This window comes from Bufo gargarizans, unplaced genomic scaffold (assembly GCF_014858855.1).
Source record: "Bufo gargarizans isolate SCDJY-AF-19 unplaced genomic scaffold, ASM1485885v1 original_scaffold_1694_pilon, whole genome shotgun sequence".
NCBI lineage: Eukaryota > Metazoa > Chordata > Amphibia > Anura > Bufonidae > Bufo > Bufo gargarizans.
Genome location: NW_025334470.1, coordinates 148375 through 168605, shown reverse-complemented (window position 1 = coordinate 168605; position 20231 = coordinate 148375). Strand labels below are relative to the sequence as shown.

The window sequence follows — 20231 nt, the reverse complement described above, 5'->3', positions numbered from 1 at the left end:
TATGCCCGCCAGGCAGAAAAGGCGAGGCAGTGGAAATGCGCTAGAGCGCAACAAGATTACGTTTCGGGCTCTGAACCCGACTCAGATGGGGAGGCTCAGTATCGCTCTATTGAATTTGAGGACTTGGAGGAGGACGATCTTTTGGATTCGGACCTTCCAGGTCCATCCTCAGGATCTATCACGCCACGGTCTGCTTCCATGGAGGTTCCTTTGGAATCCTCAGCTATTTTAGATCCCGAGGGTGAGCCCCTATTTGATCCCGATACATTACATCACCCTAGGTCTGCAGAGTGGCTCCCGTCCTCACATGTGGCAAAGTACCTGGAAGCCTGAGTGCGCCAACCTCTTTCTAAGGAGGCGCGCAATAAAATGAAAGCTGAGTGCCCCAGACCTATTATTCCCAACAAAGTCTGTGAGACACCTATAGTTGACCCGAAGATGTGTCAATTCCTCTCTAAATCGGGCTTGAACCCAAAGAAAGGTCTAGAGTCTGCCTTAAAGTCCTGTCAGGACAAGCTTTTAGACCTATTGGGTCCACTAACAAAATTTTTTGAATTGGCCGAGTCAGCCAGATCCCAGAATTCACTGGTGGATCTGGAAGAGCTCCGGGGATGGGTTCAGCGTGCCGTGTGCATCACGGGCAATGTTAATACTTCGCTCTCCATAGAGAGACGAAAGGCGATTCTTTTCAAGATAGAACCCAAACTCTCTAATTTAGCCCTCACAGAGGCAGGTAAAGAGGCCCAGGGATTACTGTTTGGGGATTCCTTCATAAAGGACCTGTCCCGATTTGTAGGAGCCTTCACTGCCCTTGACAAGGCCCAGACCTCAATGAAACGAGTCTTCCAGGGTAGGGTCTCTCACAGGGCCGGCAGCTCTAGGGGCCGCCTGTCCGGCCGTTCTTCCTACCAGACCCGTGGTTCGGGTCGAGGCTCCTTCCCCTATCGTTCCTACACACAAGAGTTCCGGCAGCCACCCGCCTTCTTCCCCACCCGAGGATCTTCTTGGCGTTCCCGAGGAGCCAGAGGTTCATCTACCCGACGCCCTTTCGGTAAGTCGACTTCCAACGTCTTCTTTGACCCCTTGGGTAGGGGGCAGGCTCCGTATTTTTTCCCATGTCTGGTCAACCATCACTGCCGACCCATGGGTTCTTTCTACTGTACGGGGATTCCACATAGAACTGATTTGCTCTCAGATCCAAAATTCCCCCTCCACATCCTGTAGTTCTCCCGTCCTCAACGCGCCAGTTGTTACATCAGGAGCTGACGGCGCTATGTCAGAAGGGTGCCATAGAGCGGGCTCCCGTATCCACAGAGGGAATCATAAGCAGTATGTTCCTGGTGGCCAAAAAAGGAGGCCAGATGCGTCCCGTAATCAACCTTCGGGCTCTAAACGCTTTCGTGCAGTATCGGCACTTCAAGATGGAGGGCATACACCTTCTCAGGGATTTGCTACTCCATGGCGATTGGATGGTCAAACTGGACCTGAAAGATGCCTACCTGACAGTGCCGGTAGCCGAGTCTTCCAGGGATCTCCTTAGTTTTCTCTGGGGCTCGGAGATATGGAGATTCACATGTCTACCCTTCGGACTCTCTTCGGCCCCTTGGTGCTTCACCAAACTTCTACGGCCGGTCATCTCCTGTCTCCGCAGTCAAGGGATTCGTCTGATTATTTATCTAGACGATATCCTCATCATGGCCCAGTGCCCTTCCGTCCTGCTTACACATCTGCAGTGTTCCATGGACCTGTTATCTCGATTGGGGTTTCTTCTCAATCTAGAGAAGTCGGCTCTGACTCCGGCCCAGTCCATAGAGTTTCTAGGCTTCACCATCAATTCATCCACGGAGACCCTCAACCTCCCTCCTTCCAAAGTGCGAGCAATCCGCAAGGAGCTCCTTCATTCCCTCTCTCTTCCACAAGTCTCCCTACGCCACCTGGCCCGTATAATAGGCCTTCTCTCTTCGTCCATCCAAGCAGTGTTCCCAGCTCCTCTACATTATCGGGCCATGCAGAGGCTCAAAATTGCCCACCTTCAATCGGGAGCATCCTACGCGGATCTGATCACCTTGGACGAGGACACCAGAGACGAGTTGTCTTGATGGGTCCACAACCTGGAAGTGTGGAATGGGAAGGCGATTTTTCTACCCCGTTCGGATATCACGATAGAGTCGGATGCCAGCCTTCTAGGCTGGGGAGCTTACAGCAACAGAGTGACTACTGGAGGTCGTTGGTCAGTAGAGGAGTCTGGTCTTCACATCAACGCGGGATTTCTGGACTTTCTGCCTTGCCAGGGAGATCACGGTGTCGGCAGAGTATATATCGGGCCTACACAATACCCATGCGGACTGGAGCTCTCGTTTTCTGTCGGACTCCAGCGATTGGAGATTAGACACCACAGTCTTCTCGTCCATTTCATCCTGTTGGGGTCCTTTCTGTTTAGACCTCTTTGCGTCTCGTCTGAACTCCCAACTTCCGCGGTTTTACAGCTGGTGTCCGGATCCAGACGCGGAGGCGGTAGATGCATTTCTTCAAGATTGGACCGGTCACATTTCCTACGCTTTCCCTCCGTTCGCTCTGATCCCACGAGTCTTAACTCTAAGCCGCCTTCAGGTAGCGGATCTTGTTCTTATAGTCCCGTTTTGGACCACCCAGTCGTGGTTTCCCCAACTTCTGGAGTGCCTAATCCAATGCCCTCTACTTCTTCCGCTCTTTCCGGACCTCTTATTAGATCCTTCGGGTCTCGGGCATCCTCTTATCCTCGAAGGCTCCCTCCAACTTCTGGCAGAATTTCAGGGAACCCTGGAACGTCGCTGGAATTTCGGACTCAGCTAGACGCCTATTGGACGAGGCGTGGGCTCCAGGGACCAGACGGTCTTATCGGTCAGCCTGGAGATCTTGGGCTGATAGGTGCCTGGCTAGGCACCTGGATCCCGTTTCAGCCCCTGTAACAGATGTACTTCAATTTCTTACTTCGCTTTTTGAGGACGGTAAAGCATACCGTACCATCAACTTGTACCGCTCCGCCATTTCTGCTTTTCACCACGGGTTTGGGGGGTGCCCGGCGGGTCAGCATCCTCTAGTTTGCCGTCTTCTTAGAGGTTCCTGTCTTTCCCGTCCACCCAGACCTCGTTTCTCCTCTACGTGGGATGTCTCCTCTGTGCTGTCCCTTTTTTCCTCCTGGCCTTCAAATACGGACCTTGCCCTTCGCCAGCTTTCTGCTAAGCTGGTTTCCTTGTTTTGCTTGATCTCCTGCAAGAGGGTGTCTGACGTCCGCGCTTTGGATTACGACGCTAGATCCTTCACTCCTGATGGTGCGTCGTGTGATGTTGAACACAACCCCAAGACTAATATCAGGTCCGTTTCTTATCCATGTTTTCCGGACTCCCCTGCCCTCTGCCCTGCCTCCGGGAATATGAGATACGTACTCTCCCTCTTCGTTCGCCTAATTGTCCACAGCATTTTCTATCATACCGTCGCCCTTTTGGACCGGTCTCAACGATCACTCTAGCCCGCTGGGTGAAGTGGGTTATGTCCTTGGCAGGTGTGAATACGGAGATTTTCTCTGCACATTCCACTAGAGGGGCTTCGGCAACCTCCATGACTATGGCAGGCGCCCGTTTGGAGGACATTATGAAATTGGCGGATTGGTCACGAGTATCTACCTTTCGTGAATTCTATTTCTGGCCTCCAGTTCATGTTTTTTCTTCTGTGGTAAGTCAGCTTTGAACTCGCAATAGGAGCCTCCGTGTCATGTAATAAAATTGCATGATTTTCCTATCTTATGACGTAAAGTCATGATTTTATTAGAGACACGGAGGCGAGTATTGCCCCGCCCTATTTCCCCCCCTGATTTTTTGAGACTTGATAATTGTGATTTTATATTATGTCTACATCTGACAGTTATGTTACTATATGTACACTGCAATGCGTTACTGATTATTGTTATCTTCATTTGAGCGTTTTTTCTACCTTTTGTCTCGTTTCTTTTCATAGGATGAATTTACCGCTTTCCAGCTGCTGTTTTTGTTTGAGTTTCCAGTTATATTCTTCGGTTAAAAAGTTGGTTGGTCTTCGGTTTCTATGGAAATTTGCTCATCGAGATCAGTTTTTCCAGTGGACTATCACCATCAAAGAAAGAGGAGCAGTCGACAGAGGCTAGAACTGTTATACTGGCACAGTGGGGAGGAGTCAGTTGCCATGGTTTCCATTTTGATTGATTTGTTTGTTCTTTGCTGCTATATGATTTTAGTAAAGAAAGAGATAGCAATAGGAGCCTCCGTGTCTAATAAAATCATGACTTTACGTCATAAGATAGGAAAATCATGCAATTCACACTGGAGGCATCAAAACTATGAATTATCACACGTGGAATTATATACATAACAAAAAAGTGTGAAACAACTGAAAATATGTCATATTCTAGGTTCTTCAAAGTAGCCACCTTCTGCTTTGATTACTGCTTTGCACACTCTTGGCATTCTCTTGATGAGCTTCAAGAGGTAGTCACCTGAAATGGTCTTCACTTCACAGGTGTGCCCTGTCAGGTGTAATAAGTGGGATTTCTTGCCTTATAAATGGGGTTGGGGCCATCAGTTCTGTTGTGGAGAAGTCAGGTGGATACACAGCTGATAGTCCTACTGAATAAACTGTTAGAATTTGTATTATGGCAAGAAAAAAGCACCTAAGTAAAGAAAAACGAGTGGCCATCATTACTTTAAGAAATGATGGTCAGTCAGTCCGAAAAATCGGGAAAACTTTGAAAGTGTCCCCAAGTGCAGTCACAAAAACCATCAAGCGCTACAAAGAAACTGGCTCACATGCGGACCGCCCCAGGAAAGGAGTCACCTTTGCTGCGGAGGATAAGTTCATCCGAGTCACCAGCCTCAGAAATCGCAGGTTACCAGCAGCTCAGATTAGAGACCAGGTCAATGCCACCCAGAGTTCTAGCAGCAGACATCTCTAGAACAACTGTTAAGAGGAGACTGTGTGAATCAGGTCTTCATGGTAGAATATCTGCTAGGAAACCACTGCTAAGGACAGGCAACAAGCAGAAGAGACTTGTTTGGGCTAAAGAACACAAGGAATGGACATTAGACCAGTGGAAATCTGTGCTTTGGTCTAATGAGTCCAAATATGAGATCTTTGGTTCCAACCACTGTGTCTTTGTGCGACGCAGAAAAGGTGAACGGATGGACTCTACATGCCTGGTTCCCACCGTGAAGCATGGAGGAGGAGGTGTGATGGTGTGGGGGTGCTTTGCTGGTGACACTGTTGGGGATTTATTAAAAATTGAAGGCATACTGAACCAGCATGGCTACCACAGCATCTTGCAGCGGCATGCTATTCCATCCGGTTTGCGTTTAGTTGGACCATCATTCATTTTTCAACAGGACAATGACCCCAAACACACCTCCAGGCTGTGTAAGGGCTATTTGAAGGAGAGTGATTGGGTGCTGCGCCAGATGACCTGGCCTTCACAGTCACCGGACCTGAACCCAATCAAGATGGTTTGGGGTGAGCTGGACCGCAGAGTGAAGGCAAAAGGGCCAACAAGTGCTAAACATCTCTGGGAACTCCTTCAAGACCATTTCAGGTGACTACCTCTTGAAGCTCATCAAGAGAATGCCAAGAGTGTGCAAAGCAGTAATCAAAGCAAAAAGGTGGCTACTTTGAAGAACCTAGAATATGACCTATTTTCAGTTGTTTCACACTTTTTGTTATGTATTTAATTCCACGTGTGATAATTCATAGTTTTGATGCCTTCAGTGTGAATCTACAATTGTCATAGTCATGAAAATAAAGAAAACTCTTTGAATGAGAAGGTGCGTCCAAACCTTTGGTCTGTACTGTACATGACCCAATGAATAAAACATTTAACACCTGTGCCGTATCGGTGTGTTTACTTCTATCTCTAGAGGGAAGGCTCATATTGCTATTAAAGAGAGCAGCAAAATTAGCAACTAAAGTGGCATACCTAGGTTTACCGGTCTGTACTGTATATGGGAGCAACTGAGCTGGGATGAACCAAGTTACACAGCTAGAATATGGGGGGGCAGTTACCCCAAAAATGTTGCTTTATTGCTACCCTAATCTTTCTGGTAGTAACTTTAAACTACTGAGGTGATGTGATTACCTGTGGATGATATCGTCCAATATCAGTGAGCAGCTGGTGGATGAGACGTCCTACCAAAGGTCTGGGGGTATCTATTCTTGCAATGAGCTGTGGAATAACCTATGTGCATCAAACAGAACAAACATTTAGAAATGATTATATTATTTTTTACCATGAATATGTATCAGTGTGAATATTCATGTGTATGCCTATATACGTGTATACAGGTGAGTACAGACACAAGTTAACCCAGCATGTAATGTATACAATGATGACGAACAGTCACGTGGCTATTAAACCGCTCATTAGAGTGTAATGCATTACAGAGAATGAATGATGCAATACGAGTTGAGTTTTAGGTTTCTTTATGGAAAACACATTCGGGCGCTGCCCGTCCTTTCCGTTTGTGAGATCCGCTTCAGGGCTCTCACAAGCAGTGCAAAAAGGAGCAGTTTAGCCCCAGTGCATTCTGAATGGATAAGGATCCGCTCCGAATGCATCAGTTTGGCTCCGTTCCGCCTCCATTCAGCTCTGGAGGCGGACACCAAAACACTGCTTGCAGCGCTAGCACACAATGTAAGTTAATGGGAGCGGATCAGTTTTCACTGACACGATATGGTGCAACTGAAAACAGATCTGTCCCCCAATGACTTTTAATGTAAGTCGGGACAGATCCGTTTTGACTTTGTTCGTCATAATGCAAACGGATCCGTTCTGAATGGATACAATCGTTTGCATTATAGGTGCGGATCAGTCTGTGCAGATAGCAGACGGATCCGCATCTAATGCAGGTGTGAAAGTAGCCTAACTTGTGTATGCGGTAATCAGCAAAACATTTCACTGTCCAAATAAGCTTCTTAAAGGGAAAAGAATGAAGAGAAATGCTGTAGAGAGGACATCAGCGCTGAGCGGGAGCATCTACCTGCAGCCATGTGTCTATCTGAATGGTTTTAATTCCCTCGACGAGAGCTTCATTCACATCAGGCCAGTGACCATAATCAAACCAGAGCGTGAGGACACTGCAAGGGCAACACAATGAGCTGTTATCCACATCACAATCCTGTCACTGAAGCCCTGGCTGCGGTCACTGCATATACACCTTGTTCCACTCTGCAACCCACCTTCAGACACCCTATTACAGCATACTGAGGCAACATAAGGGGTGGACTGTCCATAGACCCTACGGGGAAACTTCCCGGTGGGCCAATGTCCAGGGGGCCGCCTAAGCCATGGTAAGTAATGATCGGATGCCATTAACATCCTAAGGCAATTGAAGTAGGAGGACAAACCATGGCAACTGGCGTTGGCCACCACACAGGGGCAGTTTTCGGGAAAATATTTGCTGCTGCGGGGACAGTATTTTGTGATGCACTGTGGGATTTGGCTCTGCTGGGGTGGTATAATGTGCCACAATATTGTATTGCTGGCCCCGCCTTTCAATTTGGGCCACGCTACAAAATAGGGTCACTTTTATTTGTTTCCAGGGCCACTTTAAGTTCCCTGTCCACCCCTGGCTAGCAGCAGGTAGGTGGTTGAAAGATGGGCATCTGCAGATCATTTCACCCATACAAGGCTCTTATTTTAGGCACGTGAGCTTGTCCTTTGCCATTAGTAATCACTCACTGGTTTCAAAGGATCCGCAGTGGACCTGCCCTATGAGAAGTTTTCATGCCAAATAGCTTTTGCAAATCCTTTTGACACTTGATGAAAAGAACCAGCAGGGTAGGGTCAAGCAGTAGCAATAGAGGCAGTGGTCTAGGGTGCTGCAGAAGTGCAGAGCATTGTGACTGGTACTATTACATCAGCACTAACATGGTTTGTAGTAGACCAGAAAAAGTGGTAGCACAGGTTGTAATATAGTGCTACTGTACCAATACTAATTTGGCTTCTAAAATATCCAGAGAGGAGACATATTTTGCTTAGCTTGTCCAGGAACCAGAGCAATGCAGTCAATTAGCTCCTCATTCATCCATATTACGTTAGGCGTTGGGGTCCACAAGTCCTAGTTTGCAGGTTGAGTCTCTTTCTACTGGACTCTGAGATTTCTCCGCTTCTTGCCCTGGACCATAATGAACAAGTTTCCTGGAATTTTGGACCCAGAATCCCCAAAAATATTTCTCATTTTCATCTTATTGCTCAGATTGTATTCACTTCACCAGCACAAAGGGTACATTTTAGATCTCACTACAGGATTGTTCAGTTGGCCGCTGGAATCTCTCATAACCTCTGTTTAAGGGTCCATTCACACGTCCGTTGTTTCTTTCCTGATCTGTTCCGTTTTTTGCTGAACAGATCTGGACCAGATCTGTACCCATTCATTTTCAATGGGTCCTGAAAAAAATCTGACATTGTGCTGTCCGTTTTTTTCCAGGACCCATTGAAAATGAATGGGTCCAGATCTGGTCCAGATCTGTTCCGCAAAAAACGGAACAGATCAGGAAAGAAAAAACAGACGTGTAAATGGACCCTAATCCAGGAAATACTTGCTTCGCTATCATCCACGCTTTAATCTCACAGGGAAAACAAGACATTGCCCAAGAGGAAATTGTGCAGGGAAAGAAGGCAACGCTGGAGCCAAAGCATAAGAAATGGCGCAGCTGCTGAGAGTCTTACCTCAAGGTATCCTGCAGGTTGTTTCCCCGAGACAGAGAGATGGAGCGGAAAAAGCCTTGCAAGGCCGGCACGGTGTATTGTAATAACGTTTGAGAGATGTCCTGTGTGCAGAAAAAAGAAATCACAGAAAACCACCCAAATTATCCAGCAGATCATAAAGGGAACCTGCCATTTTAGTTTCTCTATATTATCTCAGGGATATACATTTGCACACGTATTCTGTAATGTACCAATAGATTTCTATAGTTTACATCTAGATCCACCTTCCATAAGGGTAGCTAAAGCAAATCAAGTGACCAATATGCTTTCTGGTTTTCAATTGGGACATTACATTCACGGTTTGGTTTACTGCAGCACCATGCACTCCAGCACTGCAATATCTTCACCATCTGGACTTTTCTCATGAAGATTGTCACTTTAGCAGGTAGCCATTCACATTTATGGGGAGAATTTAACTAGACAGGCCACCTTGCTAGCATCAGATACGCAAAAATTATTAAGAGACACATTGATTATTGTGCATCTCTGCAGATCTGTGCGCCAGAATCTGAAATGTGCCCGAACTTAGAGCTGGCGTAGATTTCAGGGGTAGCTTTTGCCAGAAAGATGGTGTAAGTAATTATAAATCTGTTGGCCGGCATGGGCCCCAACCACTTTCAACAAATGTGGAGATTTCCACATAAAAAGGACAAAAATGTGCAACAATTCTATGCAACCAAACTGACGCAGAACTTCTAATAAATATGCCTCTCCCAGTTACAAAAGTAGCTATAAAACGTTTCTTCTACCTCTGATGGCTTATTTTGCACTGGAGATTGCAAAGGGCTGTTCTCCCCGCTCTCTCCTTCGGTGTTGGCACTAGCATTGCTCGGGTGACGGACCTCCTTTTCCTCCTGTGGATGGTGTTGGTGCTTGAAATGTAGCACAGCCTCAAAATTTATGACAGCCCAGGCATGCCAGGCCTGAGAAGAAAGTACCAACGTTAACATACTCGCATATATATTGCTACTGACGTTGGCATTCATTGACAAAATGCAGTGGTCTCACCTTGTACCAGTTTTGGTCATGTTCAGTGGCGGCAGTGAAATACTCGAGCACATTGGGTATTGTGCGCTCATTAATGCCTTCCAAGTTCAACTTCCAATCCCCAAGCTTCAAGAAACACCTGCAAAATGTGGAAAGTGGGAAAAGGCTCAGGTTTGGAGCGTCAATTAGTCAGTAAGAGGTGGCAATTTACTGATGACTGGGGGTCTGATCCCTGGACCATCCACTGTTGTCATGCGTCACTCTTTGCACACAAAGCTGCTCAATGAAGTACAAGGAGTTGAGCTGTAGTACTGTACAGCACTGGGTCGGGAGATGCACTGTACAGAGTCCAAATCTGACAGAGCGCTCTCTTTCATCAGCATTTTGGTCTTTAAATTCTAGTGATCAAAGGTCGTATCCTCACAAATCAGTAAGGTTCTAGCACATATTAATGGCTTACGAGGTGTGAACCCCCTATAACTCATATGAGGTCCCACAAGTATTTTGGCTCAGGTGGTAGATTCAATCTAATATAGTAGCATGCCATTTCCTAGCAGCTGCTTTCCATGAGATATATGAATCTATTCTCAGAAAGGCCATGAATATCAGGTCGGCAGAGGTCATACTCCCGGCACCCCTGCTATCAGCTGTCTAAATATCTATCATGCAGTTTCCCTTGTCGCGGCAGTGCCATGTAATTACAGCTGCTTGTCCTGTTCACGTGAATGGGACGAGCATTTATAATTACACTGCACCTCCGCTACAAGCTACACACTGAAGGGGACACAGTGCTCGCACGAGTGCTGCGAACCTTTCTGCTGACTGACGGGGGGTCCAACTCCTGGAACCCCCGCTGATCTTATATTTATGACCTTTCAGAGCATAGGATTATCAACATCTCCTATCACAAGGCATATACCGTTCATCTTGTAGACATCACAGACTAGTGTGGCAATGAGGAACTTACCTGGCCAGAAGTTTCTGCAGCTCCTGTTTGCGCAGCGGGTCATCAGCCACATGCTGGGCCTGAAGTTGCATGTTGCTCATGAACTTCTGCATATCCTGGAAAGCTTCAATCTGCGTTTCACGAGGGGCATGTTGGAAGAACACAGAGGAAGCAAAATTCAAATGGACGAAGAAGAAAATAATGGAGAGAGCAGTAATAAAAGAGAGAAGTGAAGCACTGAAAAGAACAGAATGAAGCAAGATGTTTATTGTATCAATACAAGAATCCCTCAGAATTCCTTTTGTGCTTCAATCCACCATATGGCAACATATTTGCTTACATCCGGCATCTAATTCTCACAGCCGAGGTGTAGCTCCATTTGAATAGAGTCTAGACCAGGGGTAGAGAAATGGCGGACGGCGGATGCCAGCTGTCCAGTTGAATATGATAGTGAAGCAGGGAGCTGTCACCATTCCCCTGCCATGCGTGGTTCAATGCGGTCATCTTGACTGCCATGCTGAATCACAGATCGCAGAGCACAGCGACCTGCTCCGCTCTGTACTGTCTGAGGCAGACACGATGACCTCACTACATCGTCCCTGCAGGCACTGATCCTCCAATTTGAAGCAGGAATCTGATGGAAGGGAACATGGGGTAGGTGACTATTTTAGAGACATCACTCCAGGGAGGACACTTAAGGGACCGTCACTGCACTCTGATAGAGGACATCACTCTGAAGGGGCACAATAATATGTGGGGTGTCACTTAAGGGGACATCGTACTATGTGGGGTCACTTAGAGGGCATCACGTTCTTAGGGGGAAATTGCAGGAGCCTCATTCTGTGTGGGAGGCACCTATGGAATTATCCTGCTTTGACGGGGGCACTTAGGGGACATCCAACAGTGAAGTAGCCACTTTAGGAACATAATACTGGATGGGGTGGACTAAGGGGGATAATACCATGTGGTGAGCATCATTATTGTCTAAGGGGTGCACTAATGGGCATCACTATTGTGAAGTGGCATTAAGGGGACATTCTTATTGGGCTGAGGCACTAAGGGGACTAGGTGGGATAAAACCTCTAGCTCATCGTTAGACCACTGGTGTGGTCCCTCCTTACAGCTTGTACCTTCACCCGACGGCAGACCCAGGTATGAGGACCCTAGACAATCCTCTGTAAACTAGGCACATGAGCAGCACACATCTCTCTCCAATCAAGACTGTTTAGCTAGAGGATAGTATAAACTGGATACAACCAGGGCATAGCTAGAGGGGAAGCACCAATTTTATTGTCAGGGCCCCTCAACACTATTATACAATGACATAATATACAGTGACAGTATATGCCTGGCCTGGTCTGAGAGAGTAGGAACAGGAATTGCACGGGAGGAGAGGCTTTAAAAAAAAACTGCTAGGTGAGGGGCCCATTAAAAGTTGACTGCAGGGTCCGGTCATTTCTAGTTACGCCACTGGATACAACTTTAGTCAACTTTCAGCAGTCAGACATATTAGGTCTGCACATGTTTACTTTAATAAGGCCATTTAGAATCGGGGGAGAAGGGGTCGGGCAGGACACATTTTGCTTCCTTTTCCAGGATTAGGCCTCATGCACAAGACAGTATGTATTTTGTGGTCTGCAAATTTCAAATCCTCAAAATACAGATACCGCCATGTCTGCAAAATTGCCAATGACAGGACGTGTTCTATAATTTTTGGAATGCCACAAGAAGACAAACAGCACATCAATGACAGTGTGCTGTTTTGAGGCCCCATTGAAATGACCAGGTCCGGACGCGGACACTAATTACGGTTGTGTGCATGAGACGTTAATGCGTGGTGAGATAAGGGAGTCTGGAAGGTGATAATAGAGTTGTGAAGACAGCTTGGAACAAATAGTGGGATGTATACTTTACTGAGAGAGTAGTGGATGCATGGAATAGCCTTCCTGCAGAAGTGGTAGCTGCAAATACAGGGAAGGAGATTAAGCATGCATGGGATAGGCATAAGGCCATCCTTCATATAAGATAGGGCCGGGGCTATCCATAGGATTCAGATATATTGGGCAGACTAGATGGGCCACATGGTTCTTATCTGCCGACACATTCTATGTTTCTATGTATAGAGAACAGATTAGATTCATGAAGAAAAATTTTATTGAGGAGAAAGACAGTTATGGTTAAAAGGGCCCAAAATACACCTGATGGTTGGGTGGGGGCCTTGATCAGATATTGCACTGGATTCCAAAGTGCTTCAAGCCAAGTCTGATGAGACTTAAATGCTTTATAAAGAAAGGGAATTTTGTGTACCCAAGTCTGAACCGAACAAATCAGGACCTCACGAAGTCCATGTACACAATAAAAACCTCATCCCATCTACAAGACTGAACTGAAGGCATGGGCACCTCTCCCTGCTTCCATATATATGCTTCTCATTGCACACGATGTCCCGACTACTCAACGGCATGACTCCCAGACAGCTAAAGAAAACAGACTTTTTTTGGAAACTCTTGAGTCCCTTTCAGCCTTTGTGATCAGAGCTCTGCAGAAGGTCACATTACACAACACAGCTACACGGTAAGTACCTTTCGTGTTCTCTTCCACATGTACTTCATGTAGGTGTAGGTGACTTGTGGGTGATCTGTAGGTAAGGGCTGGTCACTTTCCAGTGCTGGGTCCACTCCAAGTAACATCACTAACGTATTGTGAGAAAGGGCCTAAGGATTACAGAGACCGGACACGGCTATAGATTGCATGGTGCCAGTTCTCTTATTTTAAGTGAACTAGTGCTCCGGCGATGAGCTGATCGAAAGACAGTCTGATCCCATGTGGCTCAACAGCTAATCCCAAACTAAGTATTAAACAGAGGGAGTGTCAAACAGGCAGTCCACCGCCTCCAAGGGCATAGCTAACTTCATACATTAATATGATGCCTGGACAAGTAGACTAAAAAGGATTGGTTCATAGTTACATTCCCTCTGAATGTAAGAAAAACCCTGGCTCTCCTGACAGGTCTGTTTCACTAAATACCTCCACATGAAATAACAGTTCTACAGCAACTTTCCTTTCAACCCCACATTGTGACGTTCCTCTATTATTCATCCTGGAAATCAAAATCTGCCTTTTGCCAATCTCTCAGCTATTTCTCCTGGAACTGGATGAAGAATTTTACAACTGGGTGTTATCATGCCACATACCGGCACAAACTGGACAGTTTCAGGCCTCGTGCACAGCACCGTTGTTTTGGTCCCCATCCGAGCCTTATTTTTTGCAGACCTATTCACTTCAATGTAGCTGCAGAAGATGCGAACAGCACTCAGTGTGTTGTCCGCATCCATTGCTACTTTCCGCAGCAACCTAGTCTTGTCCGTTTTTCTTTCATTGGGTGGGACATTCCGTTCTGCAAAATGCGGAGCGCACACGGGTGGTAAACATGGTATGGTCGTGTGCATGAGGCCTTAGACTGTAGGAACACACCTATTGACAAGGGGAATGGTAACTCCCAGTTGTCAAATTACTCATCAGGAGGAATACCAGAGGATTGGCAGGAAGCAGAGTATGAGCTAACAAGAATGCGCGGCACAGTGAAACAGTTAAACGGAACGAAATTCCAATCTGACTCAAGCATGTTTAATGACTCCTAAAGGAAGTATAAGGACATTGGACGTTTTTCCTCCGCAGCTGCTGCCCTGACAGGACACAAGTTCAATCTGATGCTCTTGAGGGAAACGCGAGGATGACGCTTCATTATTTTGCAGACTAGTATTGTTCTGTGGACACGGTTCCTTGCTTTGCTGAATGACGGATGTAAAACAGACACACAATAAACGGAAGGTGAAGGCTCGGGGGCATGCGCTCACCAGGCGGCCGCTCTTGCTGCAGAGACTTGCATACTTCAGCCAAGTCCTCATGTCTTCATGAGGACTGACCACAAGAGACTGAACCATCAAAATCTTCTGCCAGTCCTCAACGATGCGCTGAGAGCCCTGCGAGAGAAGACACACATCACTTTGTAATCTATGTAGCATTATCTAGAATTAAGGATAATACCGTCCTATAATGTTTTAGAAACTCTGCTTTGCCCCCACGTGTGCAGCCACGTCTGAATGAATGAGAATATCCTATTATACAAATGCCTATTCAATGGTGGGATTGACGTTAGTACTGGTTCACCGGAATAATGCACCTTCCAGAAGCCGGAACTTGTTGGCAATGGCCCTCCTTCTGGCTGTACATTGCTCTGCATTTACCAGATGTCAATACTTGCAGGACACTCGGCCAGTAACTCATACCCCTAGCACAAGTCTGTACACAGAGTATGTCACCGTCATTCCAAGTCTGCCTGCATGTGCCATGGGTGTGTCTGCCTGCCAGTATATGGCTGTCTGGATGCAGAAGGTGAGAAATACCTGCTCCCCCCTCCACACCTAATAAAGATCTGTCCTGATGCTACAGGGTATAAAAAATGTGGATGGGAAGAATGTCCCAAGAATGTCCTTGAGGGCGAGAGACTTGTAAACAGTGTAAAGTACAAAAAGCAAAGAAGAAAAATGAGTAAAAGTGATTGTCTTAAAAGAGAAGTGACTGTCGTTGTGGCTCACCTGCAGCCGATCCCACCAGGTCTGACGAATAGTCTCCCGCCGCTCAGGTACAAGTTTATACTGCATGACCTCTTCTAGCTGAGACAGCATCTGACAGGTGACCATGGCCTGTAAAGAAAATGTGATATCACTCTAGCAAAAGATACAACCAAGCCATCTGATGTATAATTGATAGCGGGAAGAATGATTGCATGCTCAAGTTCTTGGGGCAACTCACGTCCTCATGCCCTACAAAGCATACAGAGTCAGGGGTATTCCCCGGCTCGGGAGCCCAAATCAGCTGTCGACAGCGCCTCGCTCTGAAAGGACTCAGCACAACTATGTATTATATGGTCACCCATTCATTTCAATTGACAGCATTCACCTTCAATGGCCCCTGCTTCGCCTGATCGCCAATGGCTCCCCAGTTACAAAAGAAAATAATTCCATGCAATCACAACGCGGCAGATGCCAAAACATTTGACAACAACTTCTGCTATCATCAGTTGTCAAAGACGGGCAACAATAACATATCACAAGCATACTTACCCCATAGGCACAGCTATAGCTCTCTCCAGCCATTGCGGTCATCTCTACATCAAGCATGTCTCTGGTTTTATCAATGCACTGTGAAACATAAAAAAGCTCAATAATGTTCCTGCAAAGCACAGAATTATCACTGGTACTTGATATGTGAAGACCTACGTGCTGGGCAAGCGAGAAGAGATCCTGGTGGAGAGCTAGCACAGCCCTATAAAAGGCTCCGTCGTAGGTATCTCTGGGGATCAGGCAGGTGTACTTCTCCATACTATCCCACTGATCTGAAAAGAGAATACAAAGGTCTAACTACTACCTCCATTATGTCTCATCATCCACAAGCTCCTTACTAAACAGAGGTTATAAAAGAAGGACCACCACAAGCCCTGAGAAGGAGGAGGCTGGGTCCATGGAGAAGATGTAGTCAATGCACAGGCCACTCTCCATTATAGTGTATAGGATACACCAAAAATCTCATCCAGGAAATCAGAGCCCCAAAAAGAGGGTCTTAATGGATACAGTTTGATGACAACACTATTCCTTACAGAGACAACCGCAAAAAAAAAAACAAAAAAAAAAACTGTACTCCACAGTATAGGCATCTTTCTCAAATGGGCGTCTATGGGTGACAGCAGCATCCATTAAATGCAGACATCTGAAATCCAGGACTAATACTGCAGTGCAGAGAGAGCTTACATGGAGTCTGACATATCATTAGATATGAAGAGTTTGTGTAATTTACATGTTTAAGATTTCACGGAATATTACCAGGGCTTCGTGCACAATCCACTATAAACAGGCATCTACGGCACCTTCTGACAGCAAATCCTATACCTGCGACACCCCAAGGCACTGTGAGAAGTGCTAATGCGAATACCACCTCATTGTATGTAACATTATAACCCGTCCCTGACTGATGAGTCTTCTTTGGAACGAAAGGTGTTTTCCCATTTGGGGCATAATTACATTGTCTCCAGAAGATGGAGGGAATGGTGCAGCATACAGCGGCTGATTAGGGTGCTGGGGGATACAGGATTGGGGCAGACTGAGTGATACAGTGATAAATGTTACATGTTCTAATTAGTGTTTAGTGGACACTGTTTGATGCGGTGGATTTAGAACAAATAAACCGCAATTACGTCATTGGAAGTGATGGGCAAAGAGGTGGAGACTGGTCATTAGGAGGCACTTGGAAAGCAGCGGCTGATGTTTGCTCTGGGCTAGGATGTCTACTCCGTGACACTGGATCAATACCACAACAGCATTTCCGATTTCCATTGACCAGACATCTTACCTAATGCCCACGTTGCTGAAGCGGCCATTCTGGCCATCTTAGTGTGGACATCCTCACTGACGTTATCCCAGTTCTCACAGCACTCCTGATGAAGTTGTTCCCTGCAGGGAAAAAAAAACGGTTGAAAACAGAATAAGGGTCCGGGCTCATTGACAGTTACCAGTTCTTCTTAGGATGCACAAAGGACACCAAAAATATCCATCGGTCCTCATTCACACAAGGGAGGCCCCTAGAGTGATCCCTTTGGCCTCCATTGGGCTGGTATTTGAGAGTATACATTTTATCTACATTCTATTTATCTATTAACAACTAAATAAGTTCACTGACAACTATCCACAGCTGGAAATTGCAGAAAAGCATACGTCTGAAAGTTATGCTGGAGTAAAAATATACCTTTAAAAAATAAAAATTGCCCATAAATGCACATTAACAATCTGAAATCTTATGCTGGGATATGATGAATTGAAGTTATGGGCCCAAAGAGATTCCAAAAACATGTCTCCTCCCAAGTTCCATTGGATACAGCATTGTGATGGAGACCTTGTGTTAATCACAGACACACAGACATAATGGCTGCCAGGTAGAACCTAGACCACGTGTCAAACACAAGGCCTGCAACCTTGTTTTTTGTGGCCTGCTGGTGATGGGAAATAAGCGTAATAGTGTCGTGCTAGCGTGACTCCTATAAGCTGTGGCAATGTAGTCACTTTCCCCATGTATATGTACACCCACCAATTCCGGCCGCTCAGCAATCACGCTACATAGCGGTCGCAGAGCCGGGGCACGATGCGTCGACGTCATTGCTGAGTGGCCGGGACAGGATTGGTGATCACAGATCATTTCTGGCCGCCATATTCTTTTTGTGCCCCTGTGGAGAAGGTGGTAAATACAACTGGTGGCAGCAGAGTCTCTGGGGGCAACATGGCAGCAGGCACACTGGGGGCAACATGGCAGCAGGCACACTGGGGGCAACATGGCAGCAGGCACACTGGGGGCAACATGGCAGCAGGCACACTGGGGGCAACATGGCAGCAGGCACACTGGGGGCAACATGGCAGCAGGCACACTGGGGGCAACATGGCAGCAGGCACACTGGGGGCAACATGGCAGCAGGCACACTGGGGGCAACATGGCAGCAGACTCTCTGAGGGCGCTGTTGCAGCAGGAACTCATGAAAATACTGGCCTTATGGTTGCCTTCACTGGCATAGTTACATTTATACAGTTGCAGAAATACTAATGGCCCTTTTCAGACAACCATAAGGCTGATGTGGCCCTTGGCAAAAATGAGTTTGACACCCCTGATCTAGACAGCTGTATTAGGGGATTTGGATTGCTCTCAGTAGTACAGGCTTAGGGCCAGCCTGACAATACTAGAGCATAGTAGTGTAACTCAATGCAAGTAAAATGGACTGGGTCCTCCGGATACAAAGTACATATCACTCAAGAAGGCCTTCTATAAATTCCAAGATCTCAGCTCAAACACCCAAGCATCTATGCAAAACACTTAAGTATACAGAAGTTTCACAAAGGAAGAGACATGCTTACTTATTGAGACAAAACCCTTCACACCAGGTCAACAAGGCAAAATATGTTGGCTTAAAGGCTTTAGGCCATATATTCTTCATCCTTATTGCCTGCTCTTGGTTAACACCTGCCAATGATAGCAGCACCCAACTAAAGCCAAAGCAGTTCATTTTAGGAAGTGATGGGTGTAGCCGGCTAGCTAAGACCTGTCCTCGGTTGCTAATATAGCTTAATTTGTTTATACAGCTAGACCTGCCAATAACCTTAATACCGTTTCTATGTTTGTGTGCTAAAGACAAAAGCAGAGTTATTTACTGTGACTTCATGTTTGGATGTCATATAATTGTTATATATTGTGTTCACAGAAGCAGAAAAGATCATATGCCTTTAAGATTCATTATATAATGTAAGGTAAGCTCAATGACACAGCAGAAACAACAGAAAACTGTTGTTGCTGGGCAGGAGTCTTAACCAATCACAGCCAGCCTCACACACAGCATGCGTGGGAAATTCCCCTAGCAGGAGCTGCAAGAATCATTACACCAGAGGAGAGAAGCTGAACAGACAATCATTCCACTAAGAGCTGTGTTTTATGGAAGCAGAGGGCCCAAAATAGGTGTTTAAAACAGTTATATAATGTTCCTACTGTTAATAGTGATTAGAACTGTATACTGAACCAGTTATATGTGTGTTTACTTACAGTTTTACCAATTGCAAACTACAAAGTTCACAATCCAAATTCCATATTGCAATCCAAATTGCATACAACTTATACCAGATCATACTCAACCAATCTGCAAATAGTTACTGCTAACTGCATACTACAAAATGCAACCAAATTCAGCAAGTAGAACTATTAGTTAACCTCAGATATACTGTATTTTTTGCCCTATAAGATGCACCTGCCCATAAGACGCACCTAGGTTTTTGAGGAGGAAAATAAGAAAAAAAAACATTTTGAACAAAAAGGTGTGCTTTTGGTGGGTTTTGAACTAATGGTGGTCTGTGGGTGACACTGTTATGGGGGGGGGGGGGATCTGTGGGTGACACTTATGGGGGGGGGGATCTGTGGGTGACACTTATGGGGGGGGATCTGTGGGTGACACTTATGGGGGGGGGGGATCTGTGGGTGACACTTATGGGGGGGGGGATCTGTGGGTGACACTTATGGGGGGGGGGGATCTGTGGGTGACACTTATGGGGGGGGGGATCTGTGGGTGACACTTATGGGGGGGGGGGATCTGTGGGTGACACTTATGGGGGGGGGGGGGATCTGGGGATCTGTGGGTGACACTTATGGGGGGGGGATCTGGGGATCTGTGGGTGACACTTATGGGGGGGGGGATCTGTGGGTGACACTTATGGGGGGGGGGATCTGTGGGTGACACTTATGGGGGGGGGGATCTGTGGGTGACACTTATGGGGGGGGGATCTGTGGGTGACACTTATGGGGGGGGAATCTGTGGGTGACACTTATGGGGGGGGAATCTGTGGGTGACACTTATGGGGGGGATCTGTGGGTGACACTTATGGGGGGGGATCTGTGGGTGACACTTATGGGGGGGGGATCTGTGGGTGACACTTATGGGGGGGATCTGTG

The 20231-nt window shown here is 46.5% G+C and overlaps 1 protein-coding gene across 1 annotated transcript in view; it reads right to left on the bottom strand.

Annotated features, from left to right (window-relative positions):
* The window catches only part of LOC122923533 (serine/threonine-protein kinase mTOR-like), a 240185-nt gene that overhangs the window by 77893 nt on the left and 142061 nt on the right, over positions 1-20231 (bottom strand). The window contains exons 18-29 of the mRNA XM_044274360.1: positions 17106-17206; positions 15980-16095; positions 15824-15901; positions 15296-15403; positions 14555-14680; positions 13280-13411; positions 10719-10828; positions 9773-9890; positions 9514-9687; positions 8726-8826; positions 7035-7131; positions 6134-6232 (exon numbers count right to left, since the gene is read on the bottom strand). Coding sequence (XP_044130295.1) covers positions 6134-6232; positions 7035-7131; positions 8726-8826; positions 9514-9687; positions 9773-9890; positions 10719-10828; positions 13280-13411; positions 14555-14680; positions 15296-15403; positions 15824-15901; positions 15980-16095; positions 17106-17206 — 1360 coding nt within the window. The remainder of the gene's footprint in view (positions 1-6133; positions 6233-7034; positions 7132-8725; positions 8827-9513; positions 9688-9772; positions 9891-10718; positions 10829-13279; positions 13412-14554; positions 14681-15295; positions 15404-15823; positions 15902-15979; positions 16096-17105; positions 17207-20231) is intronic.